Below are 18,328 nucleotides of genomic sequence, written 5' to 3'. Positions count from 1 at the left end.
TTTTCTCCAAACAGACCGAATGTCCCCCTAGTGCTAGGACACTGTCTGGACCACCATGGGATTCTCTACAGCAGTGGTTTTCATCCATATTTCCTTTTGAGCAATGGAACTCTTTCTTCCAACAAAATTAAGTATGATGGGGGGAAAATACATATATATATATGTATATGTGTGTGTGTGTATATATATATAAATGCACATATATAATCTATACACATATATAAATTTTTTAAGGCATTGCTTGGTTGAAGCAGGGAAGCGGGCCTTGTCCTCAACATCTTCACACCTTCCCCAACCAGGAGGTCCTGGTCTCCATGGAGCTTGGCTGGGAAATGGCGCTGGACACACAGCAGGCACCTCAGATCTTTCTGGTAGTGTCAGGGCCAGAGGACCTGTGCCCCGTATTACCTGTTAGGAGTGGATGTCATCCCACCCACTCTTGGCCCCATTAGCCCACTGGCCTTGGGGCTGAGTCTGGACAGGACAGGGCCTGACCTCCTAGTGCCATCCCAGCAAAGGAAACAGCTGCTCTAGCCTGAGCCAATTTAGGAGAAAATGACATTTTTATCAAACATGTCCCTAGAGTCTCTTCCAAGAGTTTGTCTGGTTGTGAGTGTAGCCCCCAGCCTCCTCCCCAGAGGCCCCGCACCTGCCATCACACACATACACACCCAGCTGCCTGAAACAGGCTTGCTGCTCACTCATCTCCAAAGCTCCCACTTCCAACGTCTGTGTACACAGACCCACACACATTCCTGCCTGTTGTTCCTTTGGCTCACTCACACGCACACACAGCTACACACAGAGAATGGACACACACAAACACATACACACGGTCACAATCAGATGCACCCACCCTGCATTTTCTCTAACAAATACACTCACACCTGCAAAGCTCCCCTTGGCACACCTTTGCCCACACACTTGTACACACAAACACACACAAATGGTGGGAGGGTGGAGGGGACAGGACGGCCTCCAGCCCAGCAGCCTCATCCGACAGAGAGACATCCATGCCTCTCTCCTGCAGAAGGAGGTGGGAGGAACGTCCCCTCCCCCAGGGAGGCCTCCATCCTCTCGCATGTACAGCCCATCGTCCCCAGAGTCCTCGGGCTTCTAGAGGCCTGCCCAAGACCCAGAGAACAGCGTGCTGTCTACAGCCCAGAGTCCTTGGCCTTCCTCCAATGCTCCAGAGCACAGAATGTTCTTTAGGGTGACCGTGTTCCCATTTTCTTAGGAAGATGGATCTGGGCCCTCCCAACACAGGCATCTCTCCATTACCCGTCCATGCTCACAGCCTGGGGGGAGTTTTTCTTTTGGTTTTCTCCTAGTGACCGTTGACAGCAGGCAAATGACACTGCCATCAGTCTGCCTTCTTGGACCCATCCAGTCTGAATGGCTGGATCAGAACATGCACAAAATGCAGAATCCTGGGAGTGGGGTGGGGGAAACTTGGGAGGTGGCTGGATTTCCTGGGGAGGATGCGAACTCCTCAATTCAGGAGTGGGAATGCACTTTTCTAAAGCCCTGCAGTACCTGGGAACAAATCCCAGGGCCAGCAGTCTGCACTGCACCTGGAGAGTTTACACATTCACCCTCCTGCCCCACAGAGAGGGGACCAAGCCTCATGGTTGGAACAGGAGCCTCCATGAGAAGCCAATCAAATTTCCCTCCTATCCAGCTTTAAGTCCTCACACTGCACTTTCACCCTGGACCCAGCGAGGATAAACGTTTCCTTCAGTGTACTCTGGGTGCCTGTGGATTTAAAAACCCAGTCAGGGGGTTTCCCTGGTGGCACAGTGGTTGAGAATCCGCCTGCCAATGCAGGAGACATAGGTTCGAGTCCTGGTCCGGGAAGATCCCACGTGCCACAGAGCAACTAAGCCCGTGAGCCAAAACTACTGAGCCTGTGCTCTAGAGCAACAAGAGAAGCCATTGCAATGAGAGGCCTACGCACGGCAACGAAGAGTGGCCCCCTCTCTCCGCAACTAGAGAAAGCCCGTGCACAGCAACAAAGACCCAATGCAGCCAAAAATAAATAAATAAAATAAAATTTAAAAAAACCACAAAAAACAAAAAACAAAACCCAGTCAGTTACCAAATGGGCCTCTCCCTCTTCCCAAACCACATTGGATTCAGAGCCACTGTATCTACTTACAAAAGCTGTGCCCTGTATACGGGCATCCAGCAGAGGAGGCCTGTGGGGACTGAAAACAGCCTGTACCGGGGGACTGTGCTCGCCAGTGAGGCCACGCCGTCCTACTTTGCGCAAAGACGTTGCATGTGCCTGATGCAGCCCGGTGAGTTGTTTCTTCCCCTGCGGGCCCATTCCCTAGCCCTGCCCCCAGCCCCACTCACCCATCAATTTGTTCCCCTCCATGGCAGGGTCAGCCTCAGGCTTGGAGCAGATCTTGGAAAACACTGGGAGCTGCTTCCTCTGAGCAGGGAGTTTGGGGGGCTTGTCGAGCTTGTCGGGAGGCGCTGGAGGAGGCAGGGAAGGCGGCAGCAGGAATGGGCCCAGCTCCGCGGGCTCCCTGGGTCCAGGGCCACTGAACATGCTGTTCTGCAGGAAGTCTTTGATGACCCTGGTGTCCTCCAACACCATCTTGCTGTCGGGGGCCTTGGACGTTTCCGTGGACTTCAGTGGGAACTGAGCCAGGAACTTGCTGATCTCCGAGTTGGAGGCCCCCAGGCTGTTGCCCCTGTCCTCTGTCCACTTGGCACTCTTGACCTTGGCAGTACGCAGGGTGCCTGTGACCGTAGACATGGCAGAACGGCAGTCCTGCCGGCTGCCGATAACGGACACTGCCACCTTTGGCTCCAGAAGCTTGTTACCGGCAATGATGGAGGCTTCTGGGCATTCACTGCCGCCCACCACCAGCGAAGGCACAAGAAGGCAGGGAGCCAGCTGCCCGGGCCCCTCGAGGGAGTTGCCGGGTGCCTCCAGCTCCCCAGAGCTCTCTGGGACCGGGATGAGGTACTCTTTGGTGAGGCTCAAGAACTCCTGTTCCACCAGCAAGGAGATCTCATCTCTGCCACTGGTGAGCTCCAGAGGCCTGCAAACAGGTCAGAAAGACAGATGGCTTTAGTGCCAGCTCCCTGAGGGTGGCTGTGCAGCAGGGCACAGGCCCCAAGGAAAGGAGATGGAGGAAACATGTCTCCAGCTGTAAGAAACCTATTGCTTTTTAAGAGAGAAAATGGATCATCAGTGGACTCCAAGGGATTTCTACACCACACCAGTGGGCATAGTACCGAGAGCTTGGTTCTAGGAATTGGGATGCCTGGGTCCTCTCCCAATACTACATCTTGCTGAGTGAGCCGAGCCTTAATTTCTGTCCATCTCTCCCTGTTCAGTCATGCTCAGGACCCGAAGCAATAAAAGACCAGTAGCAAAGGGGACAGGACTGAGCCGACAGCTCTGAGCGTGGCGTCCAGAGTGCTGGGGCTGAGTCTTAGGAGGCCCCCAGATGCACTGTAGGATGGTTGAGTGAGAGCGGGGGACCTCAGGGCCTCACAGCCCGGCTCTGTCACTTCCCAGCTATGTGATCCTGGGCCCCTTGCTCAGCATCTTGGTCTCCTCTCTTGGTGAACAGGAATATCATAGAGACACTTCAGACCATGTCTGGCACAGTAAGGGCAATACAAGTGTCAGCTAGTATGTTGACACTTCTGTCAGCCTGGCTGGGCCCCTGGTCCTGAAATCTGCACAGTGGCTCCATGGATGCCCATGTCCACCTTGGCTGGCATGGCCCTCTGACCAGAGCACAGACTGGGCCCCACTTCCTGGGAGCACCAACAATTTCTTGATCCCTGAACAGATTCACAAGCATCTCCCTGTATCTAAACACAGGCCTCTACCTGCACCTCAGACCCTGGGGGTTCCAGCCTGGACCCTTGACGGCCAGCACCAGCCTGATGGGGCCTGACGGTCCCATGGACTCTAGACTCCTGGTTGCTGGCTCTCTCCAGGTGTGGGAGAGGGTAGCAATCCTGCTGGCCCGGCTTGTGGCCCAGCCTGCCACGCCAGCATCCTTGGCAAAGGGGATGCTTCCTCCCTGGCACCCCCAGGAGGACCATGGTCACCCAGCTTAGAACCATCTGTTATCCCTCCTGGATGGGTCCCCATGAAGGGTGGATGAGGTGGTCTACACAGAGCATTCTGGAAACTGCTCAATGCTCTACCGCTGGTAGAAGGTGGTGAAAATGGCAAAAAAGAGGCAGAGGGAAAAACTAAAGCTCCCTGTGAGAGGAGCTTTGGGGAGGCCCTGTGCACATTCCTGCTCTGACGACCCATTCTGTGGGTGGATCAGCCCCTAAAATAATGACTAGGGAATGCACCCAGCAGGGACGGGCCTTCCTGGTAATGCTCTGCGTATGGGCACACGCACGTGGACACACATACACACACACACACATGCAGTGCAGGCACAAAATGACTCAGTCATCACACGTAGAACCAGGGGACAGTCTCCACATCTGACGACCAGCCACTGCCTACTGTGCCCGGCATGAGCCCCTTAGTTGCTGGGTCCTGATGAAGCCCAGAGGGTCCTGGAAAAGGTTTTGGGTACCCAGGGCCCTTGGGAAGCACAGGGAAGAGTTTAAAACTTGGGAGTTTGTCACTATTCTAACAACCGAGGCAACCAATGCCTCCTGACCACCAGCCCCCCATGTGGTCTCCCCACGCCTGGAGGCTGAGAGAGGTGCCAGGAAAAGCAGACTCCAGCCAAACAGACCGAGGTCAGAATCGGGCACCTCTGCGTCTTTCACGTCAAATCCTGGAAACTCAGGGACTCCCCTGTGATGAGGGTATGACACCTGTGACATGGGTATGACACTACAAGTGCCCAGACGCTGGGTGGGATGAGAACTTGGTGCAGTAACCCCTGTGCGGGCTCAGCATGGACACGCACCAAGGAAGCCCTGGGCACACGGTGGCTGTGAGCGGGAGAGTGGGAGCAGGCTGGCCCTGGAAGCTCCCGGAGGCCATCAAAGCTGTGTATGAGGCAAGGCGGTCCACTCCGTTCTTGCCCTCTTTCCCTGCCCTCTCTCCTATTCCCAGCCTTTCCTCCTTCTCAGTCTAGACTCGGTGTATAAACTGGACCCCTCTCCTGCCGTGTCCCTGGGAACACCTGGAATAAAGAGACTGCCAATCAATCCATGGCCCCGAGTTATTGATCCCCTGTCTTCCTCTTCATCATCACCCTCAAAGGGAACAGGGGAGTCTCGAGTCACAGAAACCAGATACTTGAGGGATCAGTTTTTGTCTCTCCCGTGCCTGCCCCAAAACTTGCAAAGCAAGTTATGGACCAACAGGTCTTCTAAATTGGAAAGACTCACCACAGTTATGTTATTTTTTTTTTTGGCCATGCTGCGCCAGGCTTGCGGGATCTTAGTTCCCTGACCAGGGATCGAACCCGGGTGCTCGGCAGTGAAAGTGCACAGTCCTAACCGCTGGACAGCCAGGGAATTCCTCAACTATGTTAATTTTTAAAAATTGGGATAATGGTATTGTACTTATACTTAACAACAAAAAGGGTCCTTATCTCTTATAGGTACATACTAAAGTATTTACAGATAACATTATGTCTGGGATTGGCTTTAAACTTAATCTAGCAAGGGGAGGGAAAAGATGGGGGCGGAGGGGAATAGATAAAATAAGATTGGCCCTATGTTGATCATGGCTAAGGCTGGATGAGGGGTACATGGGTTCATCACATACTAGTTGTTCTATTTTTGTCTGTATTTGGTTTCTCGTTGTTTTTTTTTTTCTAAAATAAAAATGTTCTATAATAGACGTACACACAAAAGTCTCACCACTGAATCCTTTAAAGTATCAGCTCCAAGGAGAAGTCAAAGCAGCTTCTAAAAGACCCACAGGGCCCGAGGTCCCGGTACCAAAAGCCGTCCCACAGGCAGTCCCTTCTCTGCACCTGAGAGGATACTCCTACCCCTCCCCCACCCAGGAGCCAGGCTGGCAGAGAGGACCCAGCAGGGGCTGAGTGTGAACCCCTGTTCATGTTCTCAGGTCATTCTCCTCTGGACACATCACGGGGGTCAATGGGCCTCTTAGGAAGCTGGCATTCCCAGAAGGGGCAGGGCAGTGCCAAGAACAGAGGGGCCCACCCTGGCTGTGGGTACCCCATGTGTCCCTGAAATGCTGGCCCAGAGCACCCGGCCCTCCCTGAGACAGCCCCTACGAACTCCTATTTCCTTTGCATCTGCCATGAATCCACTACAGGCCAGACTGGAAGCCAGGCATCCATACATATGCTTGCATTTAACCCTCTCCACGTCCCTGGGCAATAGACGATATCATTCTCACTTTACAGATGGGAAAAGTGAGCCTGAAAGAGGCGAAGGACCTTGTCGTTGAGAAAGTGAAGAGACTGGTGTGAGGATGCTGCCGGGTCCGGCTGACTTCTTGACCTCCTCCTACCCCAACCCGGCTTCTTTTCCAGGGATAGTTCTCCAGCGAGGTCCACCGGCCCCTCCTCCGTGGCTGGGCTTTGTTCCCCAATCTGAATGCAATCAGGGGTATTGCTAGGATCATCCCATCACTCCAGCCTGTGGAGGATCATCACGGTGAATACTGAGCCTGTCATCCGTGGCATTAGCTGTCCCTGACAGCTCTGTGTCAGCTGCATGTCTCATGAGCACGCCTTCTGGGTCCCCCACCAATTTATGGATAGAAATGTTGAAGGGGAAAGAGTCCAGGGCTGAGCCTTAGGGACATTGCTGGAAACCCTCCCCCCACAGTCTGACAGTAATCCTGGATCAACACTTTGGGGGAATAAATCAATCCAGTCACTATCATCCCATCTCCACTTCTCCAAGACAGCCTTTATCAAATACCTTGCTGCAATCAAGATTCAGCACACAATTACAAGTCTCTGAGCAAGGGTCTCCCCTACCTGCCCTCTCCACCCCCAAGAAAACAAGATTCGTTTGCTCTTTTCTGTTCTAGAAAACTGCATGCCTGCAGAGCTAAGACATTCTTAGAATTTAGATCAAACCATTCCCCCACTTAAACCCTTAAGTGAATTCTCACTACACATAGACTAAAAATCCAAACTCCTTTCTGACCCGCCAGGGCACCCCACAAAGTGGCCCTGTTACCCCCTCCTGCTTTGACTCCTCTTCTTCCAGCCACTCTGGTCTTATAAATATGCCTTGGCATGTCAAGTTCATTCCAACCCCAGGGCCTTTGCACCTCCTTTGGATGCTAGATCATCCCTTGACTGACTCTTACTAGGCACTCTACGCTCCATCAATCTGTTTATTTTCTTCCTAGTGTTTATCACCATCATATAGTACTTTTTTATGTCTTTACTTGCTACAACAACTCATCCTCCCTGAGGGCAGGGACTGTATCTTGTTCACCGTGGAGGCCTCAGGACCTCGAGCAGTGTCGGGTACGTACCTCCAGCTCAGTAAGGATTTGTTGAATAAATGAATAAACTGGCTCATGAACTTGTCTTTACCCTTGTCCATTTTTTTTTTTTTTTTGCGGTAGCAGGCCTCTCACTGTTGTGGCCTCTCCCGTTGCGGAGCACAGGCTCCGGACGCGCAGGCTCAGCGGCTGTGGCTCACGGGCCCAGCTGCCCCATGGCATGTGGGATCTTCCCGGACCGGGCCACGAACCCGTGTCCCCTGCATCGGCAGGCGGACTCTCAACCACTGCGCCACCAGGGAAGCCCCCTTGTCCATTTCTTGAAACTCTTGAAATCAGGCATTGTGCTGCCAAAGACTGCCCAACTCCTTCAATGGTTGCAACCTGCCTGCATTTGATTCTATTTCTGGCCTTCCATCTCATGTCCCACCTTGGGCCTGGCACCCCTGTGAGCTGACCGGATGACACTGACCAGCCTGCTTGGCAAGGTCCTAAGAACTCTCAACCCCTGTAAGTCAGTCCCACGGCAGAACCCACACAGACCCTGCCCAACTCTTAGCGACCACTTTGGGGCTCACAGATTTTTCCCTCTCCCAACAACTTTGCTGGGTTCCACATCGAGCCTGCCCGCCTGCATTTCCTGGTATCTATCTTTTTTCCTCTCTTCTTAAGAAGTTTTGCCGATGCTGGCACCTCTCCCGTGCTATTTGCTTTCTGCTTTGAGTTGGTAAAAAGCATAAAATCTGCCACAGACTCTATCACAGTGAATCATTCAGGGCCGTTAACCCAACTCCCGGGCGCTGACAAAGGAAGCTAGTCAGAATTGGTGCTGGGGCTCCAGCTGCTGACACTACCTCTGCTTTGCTCACCTCCAGAAATGATAGGTGTCTCATGGCGACTCTGTACACGGGCACCACACATCATTTCTGCATTTGCAGTGTATAGAGTCGTATAAAAATAAAGGCTATTGACTGGCTGGCACCCCTTCCCAGAATAATGACTAAGCAAGCATGCTGTTAGCTCCCCGACAGCAGTTCTGTGTTCACGATAACACAGAGCAAAGATGAAAACTGCTATTCATCTGAGCCAAACAACAGAAAAACGCAAGCAGAGAATTGTTAGTGCTGGAAGAGGACACCAAAACAACTATTTTCTTCCCACTACGGCATTTCAGATTGGTGACAAACACGGTACCCAGGCCCTGTGCCCAGGCAACATGGTTGCTTGAAGATCGAAGCAAGGGAAGGGCTCTGGCTTCATCGGGAGACTGGCCTCCTGGCTGGGGCTGAGGCTGACTTCAAGTGTCTGTGTGGGTGGGGCAGCAGAGCAGAGCGGCTAAAAAGCTCAGCGCCTGGAAGGAGGCAGAAACTGGATTCAAATTCCCACTGCTTAAAGGAGGCCAGCCCTCAAGCAAGCTGTCTAATATGTCTAAACCTCAGGTTCTAGTTCACAAAATCAGAAGGATGAGCATCTACAGAGAATGAACTAACCAGCCAGGCACTGTGCAAAATGCTCCCCACGCAAAACTCTCATTTTAATTCCCACAGCAGCCCCAGTGGGGTGGTGTGAGGACCGATTACAGTTTTGACCCTATGGTAGTTCCCAACCACCTTGGTTCAGTAACAGAACAGAGATTTGGAAAGTGCTTGGGCATTAGGGCTTAACCTCTTGTTTCCTTGGGACTCAGCAACCTCCACATGGACGAACCCAGGAAAGTCTGCTGGAGGATAACACATCCTGTGGAGAAAAACCTCGAGGTCCTCAGCTGACTAGCCAGACCTGGGTGACGACAGACACTGCAGATGTGTGGGTGGGCACGAGGCACGTCCTGCCAAGCCCACCCAAGCCTTTCCCAGAAGAACCACCCAGCGGAACCCAGCCCAGACTGCTCAACTACGGAAATGGGAGCTAAGTAGGAAGCTGTGGTGCTGAGCTGCTAAACTTTGATGTGGTTTGTTACACAGTTGGCCCTTCGTATTCACAGGTTCGACACTGGTGGCTTCAACCGACCGTGGATGGAAAATACTGGGAAAAAAATTCCGGAAAGTTCCAGAAAGCAAAACTTGAATTTGCTGCACACTGGCAACTACTTACATAGCATTTACATTGTATTGTACAACTCTTTACATAGCATTTACATTGTATGAACTATTATAAGTAATCAGGGGATGATTTAAAGTATACGGGAAGGTTGTGTGTAGGTTATATGCAAATACGACGCCATTTTATGTAAGGGACTTGAGCATCCGCAGATTTTGATATCTATGGACATTCTGAAACCAATCCCCTGTAGATACCAAGGGACTACTGTTTATCAAAAGCTAACGGGCAGGGGCTTCCCTGGTGGTGCAGTGGTTGAGAGTCCGCCTGCCGACGCAGGTGACACGGGTTCGTGCCGCGGTCCGGGAAGATCCCACATGCCGCAGAGCAGCTGGGCCCGTGAGCCATGGCCGCTGAGCCTGCGCGTTCGGAGCCTGTTCTCAGCAATGGGAGAGGCCACAACAGTGAGAGGCCCGCGTACCGCAAAAAGAAAAAAAAAAAAAAAAAAAAAAGCTAACGGGCACAGAGAGATACAGTTATCGCAGTTTTTAAATGAGGAAGCTAAAGTCACCATCCCCTGATTGGCCCCCATCTTCACTTGACCAAGGCTGGTGGACATTTCTGGGTCTTCCTGTCTGCTTGGGGAACAGGGACACACCTTCAATGCCCCTGGAGCATATGTCTCAGCACCCACGATTGTCCCTGTCCAATGTGGAGGGAAGGGACACAGCCACCTCTGTCAAAGACCTCTGTCTTCATCTTTCCTCTCCTCCAGAGCTAGGATTCACTGAACTGCCCTGGGTACACACACCATACCATGCACACACATACACACCAACTTATGTGTGCACACACAGCAGTCACGTACATGCACATGCACATATGCCAATCCATATGTGCACACACACACCCATACCACAGCTGTGCACACATACACACTAACACATATGCATACACACACAAAGCACAGCCATGTACACACACACACCAATGCACATACACACAGACAGGCACACAGCTGTGCTACAACCACACACACCTGTGTGCACACACACAACCATGCACACACCACAGCCATGCACACACACACACACATGCTACAACCATGCCCACACACATACCACAGACGCGCACACACCCACACACACAAACACACCACAGCCATGCCCACACACCTCACAACAGTGCACATACACCCAGGCACACACGCACACACCACCGCCATAGCTTTGTAGAAACCCAGCAGGAAGAAAGAAAGGGGGAAGGAGGGCGGATTCCCCTGTCTCACAGCCTGAGGGGACTGGGCCGACTGTTTTCAGTCTTGGGGCGGAGCGGGGGAGGAAGGGGGCAGTTGAGAGAAGCTGCAGATTCAGTCGCCATCCCAGGGCCTGTGCACCTGTGTCCCAAAGGTACCTGGAAAGCCACTGAGTTCCACCTGCCGGCCCTTCTCTGGTGGGGGTGTGGTGGGCAGCGGGCCCTCAGAAAACTGTGATTCCCATCCCATCCCTCCGCTCTCCAGGCTTCGTGAGGATTAAGTGAGATGATGAATGTGAAAGCGCTCGGTAAACTGTAACGGGCGCTATGCAAATGTTAGCGGCTCTGACGGAGAGATGTGCGGTGCCCAGAGGCCCGCTGACCCCTCGCAGCCCAGGGCCTGGCCGGCTGGGGGTGGGAAGCCGGGAAGTGGCTGAAACTGCAGTCACCTGCACCGTGGGGATGCTGACATCGCCCGGGGTTAAGGGAGACGACACTGTGAAATCCCTCAGCTGCCCGAATGCCACGCCTGGGCTAGATGTTCATCTCATTTCTTAGCAAAGGCCTTCACACAGAGTAGAGTCCATTTTTACAATGTCCCTGGCATCTTCTTAGAGCACAAAAACGGTCAATCTCCTTCCTTCATGCTTTTTTTGAAACACCTCTTTCTCAAAGCAGTGTCCCTTTGAAGCCTAAGGTTCCATCATCTTTGACCCCCAAAGTATCAGAGAACTTCCTACAAATATGCACAGGAATCCCCTGTGGTGCTTGTTTCAAATGCAGATTCCCTGGGCACTCCTGGGGAAATGGCAGTTCAGTTGGTCAAAAAGGGGGCCCAGGCATCTGCATTCTGAGCCAGGATCCCTCCTCCACCCTCTGCCCCAAGGCCTGCAGTTCTGGTACAAATGACGCACTTGAGGACACACATCCAGGTGTGAATTTCCCTTCAGACACTTCAGCTCCCTTCCCCACCCCCGCCTGTCCCTCAGGGCAGGCGGGACAGTCTTCTAAGACAGATTGGCAGGTGGAAGTGAGACCTTCCACTCTGCTCCCTCCCTGACCCTCCATCTGTCTGGAGGGGAGAGAAAGGAGTACACAGAGGCGGGCAGGCGTTGAGCCTCGGACGGGAAGGGCTGAGGGATGAAGGATTCAGTGAGCTGGGGAATGAGACAAGAAATACTGGGGAATAAATACAGCAGTAAAGGAGCTTCGGCTGGGAGCTACAGAGTGATTCTTATTGTTCAAATTATCTTTAAAACTTTTCATTTGAATCTGTTTAATAAGAGGAGGCTTACCCTAAGGAAGAGGTATTTTTTAAATGTGACTTGGGAGCTGAATTGGAAAGAACGTTGCAACAAAGATATTAAAAAGGGGATTAAACCAAACCACTGGTGGCCCATCTCTGCAGGCTCCCACAACCTGCGACACGACTCCCAAAACCATAAAATTAAATTAAAAAGGGGGACACGGGACATGGGATGTTAATCATGATTCATCTTCCCTTTACTGCTCATGGCTCCCGGTATTAGCGAAAGGAGGAAGGGCTATCCTGAATGGCTCCTGGGGTAGGGAAAGAGCTCTGGTCTTAAAGCTTCACCAGGTCCCTATCCTTGTTCGGCCCCCTCCAAGCTGGATGACTCTGGGCAAGTTGCCTAACTTCTCTGAGCCCCAGCTTTCTCATCTGCAAAGTGGGAATAATATTGACCATCAACTGGGAAGGGTTGTTAAGACAATGTGATACACAGAAAATTGAAATACAGAGCCTGGCACATATTAGGTGCTCAAGAAGATGTCAGTTCCCTTCTTAAGCTTAAGGCAGAAGGAGGAAAAGACCTTGCAATGTCTTGGCTTCCTGATATCCTGTCCCTACGTCACTCAATGCCTCCTCTGATGATTGTGACCTCTGGTTTGGATCCTGGCAACCTCTGGGCCTCACTCTCCTTGTAGTGACATTTTTATGGTTAATCCATCATTCACTTATTCATTCATACACATTGCATTGCCACTGAGTGCCAGGCACTTGGCTGGGCACCGGGGTGACAATGATGAGTAAGACATGGTCCTTGCCCTTAAGAAGCCGTGGTCAGGTAGGGGAAGAAAGACTGTTGCTACCGGCAGCATACAATACATGCCAGATGACCACCTCATCAGAAACTGTATGCCAGAATGGCGTTGACGCATCCCACTGGAACTTTGTGTCCTCCACTCTGGCCAACGGTCAACAAAAGAGCTGGTTATAAACTGACTCTTCCATTCTATTACCTGCTTATAAAGACCCCTACCATTGGGTCCCCAGAGCTAAGGAAGGATTTCTCTCTCCTGATGACCTCTCCTGCTTTCTCTTCTTAGATGATATGAGTTATAGAAACTAACTGGTATATTCCCACTTTTTGCCCCAGCTGCCAAGAGTCTCAAAGCAACATGCTGGCCTCCACTGAATACTTTTCCTTAGCTTAGCTTTTCTGGTATATAAGTCTCCTCTCCCCATACCACTCTTGATTACTTAACCCTTGTCATTTTGTCCTTGAGAGTAATGATAATAGGGGGATGATGAAGATGATGAACTTGAAGTCCTTATTTTCTGCCAGGTGCTGTATGAACTTTGCACACATTCTTTCATTAACCTCCACAATAGTCCTTCAGGGTGGTCACTATGACTTTTTCCATCTTTCAGATGAGGAGAATGGGGCACAGAAAGTTTGAGCAACTTGGTGACAGCTAGGAAGTATACTGGGATACCCCTTATTTTATTGTTATCTGAGCCACCTTTAAACTCTTAGGAAAGAGAGGAGATATAATTGTTTATTTAAATTTTAAAAAAGGAACGTGGAAGAGGGAGGAAGGAGAAATGTTAAATGGGGTGAGCAGTGAAAAATTTACAAAATGATACACTAATTCCAGGTCTTTAAGGGTGGGTAAGGTTTCAGTAGACAGAGAGAGATGGAAGAAAGGCATTCCTGGTAGTGAAATAACCTGAGCAAAGGTAAGGGAATGTGCACCTGCTTGTGGCAGAGACTCTGGAGAAAAGCAGCCAGGTGTGCACCTAGAGATGTAGGTAGGGCCAACTGCAGAGACTCTTTCAAGACCAGGTCAGGGGGTTCAGAAGACAATGAGGAAGCCATGGAAGATGCCTGAGCAGTACTGTTGATGTGCTTCAGGAAGATGAAGCTGGTAAAGGGCGAAGGACATCCAAGAGGGAAAGGAACCAGGCACAGTAAGATGAGACGATCTGAAAATGGCAGAAGAGAGAACTGCAGGGAAGCAAGGAAACAAAAACCATCATGAAGGCAATTGACAGACGTGTAAGGAGACTGGAGGAGAGAAGGGTCAAGGGCCTTGAACCTCTATCTGCAGCACTATTTATGCACTAATTCACTTGACAACCGGGATGGAGGATGCATTGATGTCAATGTGATTGGGGTCATAGTAGTTGCTGAGACCCAGACCTGGGAAGCTTAAGGGAAGGGGACACTTAAGTGTCCATGAGAGAAGGATTCCAACCTGGGGCCTGGGGTTTTCTGACATTCTAAAATGTCAAGGGATGTGAGGATGTGTTTCAGGCAAAAGGGTGTATGGCAGCTTCCCTCAGATTCTCAAAGAGGGGTTTGACCCCTCCAAGGGGAGAAAATGCTAGCCTGGAGTGAGCATTAGACTCCAAGGGTCTCCAGAACTGGCTTCTGCTCTAGGGCATCAGTCCGAGTTTCCACGTGTGAGTCTTGCCTCATCACTCCCATCACTCGGTTTCAAGTTTTTTAAAAAATAAATTTTTTAATAAATAAAAGTGGGGATGTAGTCCAAGCAACTTTTCCAGAAAAGCAGGATTCATCCCATTTTTCCTGAGCTGGGTCTTGAGAAGAAAGCCTCCAGAAAGAGTCCTGTAAGCACAGGGAAGGACGGGAAGCTCCCTGGGATGATGGGAAATCACGTGGGGGTGGATGAGAGCGGAAAGGTGGCTCTCTTACTGTTTTAATAACTGTAGCAACAAAGGACTGGTTTGTTGGAAGAACTGTTCAAACAAGGCAGCACGTTGGGTTCCAAGTCCCAGTGGCTCTCCTGTCTGGAGGACTGGCCGATGGGTGCAAACAGTGAAAATTTACTGGAGCAAGTGCAAAACAGCCTTCTTCCTTCATGCGACAGATAATACCTCAGAAGGCTGCCAGTCAGGAAATCATTTCTGTTTTTTAAATGCTTAAATAGATTTCCTTTCTTTCTGTAGACTTATCCTCCTACTTGGGTCTGGCTCAGGATGACCTTCCAGCTCGCCTCCCCCAGCCTCCTCCAGAAAGCCTTCCCTGAGCTCCAAGCCCAGGCCATGTGTCCCCTCGGTGTGCTCCCACAGCACTGGCACTTCATCCTGACCTTTATCCTGATATGTGTGATCTGCTCTCCTCAAGACACTGAAGGTCCAGGTAGGAGCTCAGAGACTGTCCCCATCTTTTTCACCACTGTATTGCTTTCACACTTTGTCAGGCATGCACAATAAATATTTGTTGAACATCATTGCTGTCACATGGACCTGTGTCTGTCCCACCCACTAGACTGGTAGCTCTCAGAGAGATGGGCTTCTGTCCTACTTAACTCTGTATCCCTGGGACCCAGCACAGGGCCTGCCACCCAGAAGGCAACTCTGAATGTTTGTTGAATGAATCCATAAATGAGGGAATGAACAAATGCCATTTCACAGTCAGGGCAATGGAGTCAACAGCAAATCCAAAACCCCCATTCTAAGGCTGTGAAGTTTTAGCAACAGGGGGATTGAATGAATAGGTAACCCTAGAATATGAGTCAGTAAGTGGCTTTCCACAATTCTCTCAGCCCCAATTTAAGACTAATTAAAAGATAACTGAACAAGAGTCTGGAGTTTAATTGACACTAGACAGAACTACTGATTTCTCTCCCATAGCCCATTTCTCCCCATTTCTTCCCCACCTCAACAAATGCACCACCGTCCAACCAGTGCTCAAGCCAAAAACCTCAATTCAGCTGTGATGTCACTATCTGTGTGCCCCAAACCATCTGCAGGTTCTTTTGACTCTTCTCAAAATACACGCCGAATCCCCCACTTTTTCCATTTTCACTGCAATCACTCTGGTCTAGCCACCATCACCATCGTGCTCATCCGGACTATTGTAGCATCTTCCCAGAGGTCTCCCAACTTGGTCTCTCACCTGTCTAACAAACCATCTCCACACAGCAGCTGGAGACATCTTTAAAAACCAGTGAACGTTGGGCTTCCCTGGTGGTGCAGTGGTTGAGAGTCCGCCTGACGATGCAGGGGACATGGGTTTGTGCCCCGGTCTGGGAGGATCCCACATGCCGCGGAGCGGCTGGGCCCGTGAGCCATGGCCGCTGAGCCTGCGCGTCCGGAGCCTGTGCTCCGCAACGGGAGAGGCCACAACAGTGAGAGGTCTGTGTGCCGCAAAAAAAAAAAAAAAAAAAAAAAAAAAACTAGTGAATGTGATCGTGTTACACCCCCTTCCTAAAAACCTCCAAAGGTCTCCCATAACATGGAGAATCAAATGTGAACTGCCTACTGTGGTCCTCCAGGCCTTCTGAGACCTTGCCTGACTGTCTCTGGTATCATCCTGTGCCACGTCGCATCACTCACCACACCCCAGCCGCGTTGTCCCTCTCCAAGCCCACTCACATCTCAGAGTCACTGTGGTTTCTCTCCTTTCTGCCTGGACATCCTTCCTTAGATCTTCACCTGACTGGCTCTTTCTTGGTGTCCAGGTCTCAGCTCAAATGACCGCCTCTACTCAGAGAGTCCTTCCCTGACCACCCAGTCTAAAGGAGGTCCCCCTAGTACTTTAGTCAGTTTTATTTCCATCAGAGCACTCTCTGCTAGCTGAAATTATTTGGTTTATTTTTATGTGTTTATTATTGGTTTCTTCCAACTAGAATACCAGTTCTTTTCCCATTCTAAAGTGATCATACTCTTTTATTTACTTATTTTCTGTTTCTCTCCCCTACTTGAATGTAAGCTCTAGGAAGGCAGGATCTCATCTGGTTTACAGCTCTATTCCACTAGCTCTTAGCACAGAGCCAGGCACATAGTAGATGCTTAATAAATACTTGTTGAATGAATAACTGAATGAATGAATGAATGAACTCAAAATGTGTCTATAGGCTGAAGTTGGCTTGTGGAGAAAAGTGAATGCGGTGTTAATTGCCATTAACAGGAATACAGAATATAGACCGGGAGAATCCAGTCTGCTTGGATTGGATCATACCTGGATTACTGTACTTGGTTCTGGTTGCTGCACTGCCCCAGGGACCAGCAGTGTGGGCAAGATACTGACCAAGTTGGTACGTGAAGGGAAACTTAGAAAAACAGAGATACTCAGCTTGTGAAAACAAGAAATCCTAGGAGAAGTGTTGTTACCATCTTTTAATATCTAAAGGGTTATTGAGAGGAAAGTGGGGATAGATTTGGTTTGGAGCCCTAAGGGCAGAATCCAGATCAATGGGTATTAGTTTGATAGAGACAGATTTCAGCAAGGAAGAAAATGTTTTTTTGACAGTCAGCGTTCATAGCAAAGGAAGGAGCTACCTTAGGAAGTAGCGAGCTCTGCATCTAAGAAAGTGTACAAGTGGATAACCACTTGGCAAGGATGTCGAGGAAGGGATTCAAGCAACAGAAGATAGCCTTCAAGATCCCTTTCAAACTTGAAATGTCTGGGTTTCTATGATATATGGGGACAAAGTAAAAAAAAAAAATCTGGCTAACAAGAGTTCTAGAGCTTACTTATCTACCTTCCCTGATAGCAGTCAGCATCTCCAAAACCCAAACTGGGTTTACAAAATTAAACAGTAGGCAGGTTAGCTGAGAGGTTATCTTGTGGGCCTGAAGCCATCCCACAAATATGCTGGACAGCTCCCTGGATTTGAAATCTGTTATCTATGTGTGATCACTCAGAACATGGGACTGCCGAATATTTTGACTCTCCAAAAAGATGCCTTAATTTCTAGGAGAAGGCAGCTAACTCTATCACATAGTGGCTAAGATGGTCCTGGGTTTCTTTCCTGAAACTCCACCACTTCTTAACTGTAGGACCTCGGACAAAGAAATGAACCCCACCAAACCTATTACCTCATCTGTAAAAAGGATCTGACTGAAAAATAGGGGAGGGAGGAATCGAAACAAGAATGGCCCAAAGTTAATAATTAATGAAACTGATTGACAGACATTCATTATACTATTTTATGTGTTTGAACATTTGCATAACAAGCAGTAAAAAGAGGGGGAGTTTAAAATAGTACCCACTTCATGTAATAATTGTAGGGCTTAAGGAAATCATCATCATCTTTATTACAAGGAATTTTTACAAATCCTAGTTATTACCGGGAATGTTTAAATATCCCATTTAATCGTCCCAACAACCCGATGAAATGCATAGTAATCATCTCCACTTGGCAGATGAGGAAACTAAAGCTCACATAAATTAAACAAATCCCACAGCTGGCACAGGGCTGAAATGCGATCTGCAACCAGAGTTATGATTCCACCATTGCAGCTGCCTTTATTTCAAGAACAGCTCACTGTGCTCTACTTGGTTGATATCTGCACGATTATGATATCATTTATTCATCTAAGGCAATGGTTTCCTACCTCTTTTCTCATAGCAGAACCCTTTTTTC

At 50.0% G+C, this 18,328-nt stretch overlaps 1 protein-coding gene across 1 annotated transcript in view; it reads right to left on the bottom strand.

Annotated features, from left to right (window-relative positions):
• The window catches only part of LOC307064037 (uncharacterized protein C1orf94), a gene marked incomplete at both ends in the record, with an annotated part of 49,537 nt that overhangs the window by 16,618 nt on the left and 14,591 nt on the right, over window positions 1-18,328 (bottom strand). The window contains one exon of the mRNA XM_079720463.1: window positions 2,359-3,056. Coding sequence (XP_079576589.1) covers window positions 2,359-3,056 — 698 coding nt within the window. The remainder of the gene's footprint in view (window positions 1-2,358; window positions 3,057-18,328) is intronic.

Source organism: Hyperoodon ampullatus (assembly GCF_949752795.1).
Source record: "Hyperoodon ampullatus genome assembly, chromosome: 2".
Lineage (NCBI taxonomy): Eukaryota > Metazoa > Chordata > Mammalia > Artiodactyla > Ziphiidae > Hyperoodon > Hyperoodon ampullatus.
Note: the sequence above shows the minus strand (reverse complement) of the source record. Positions and strands in the feature narration are given on the sequence as shown.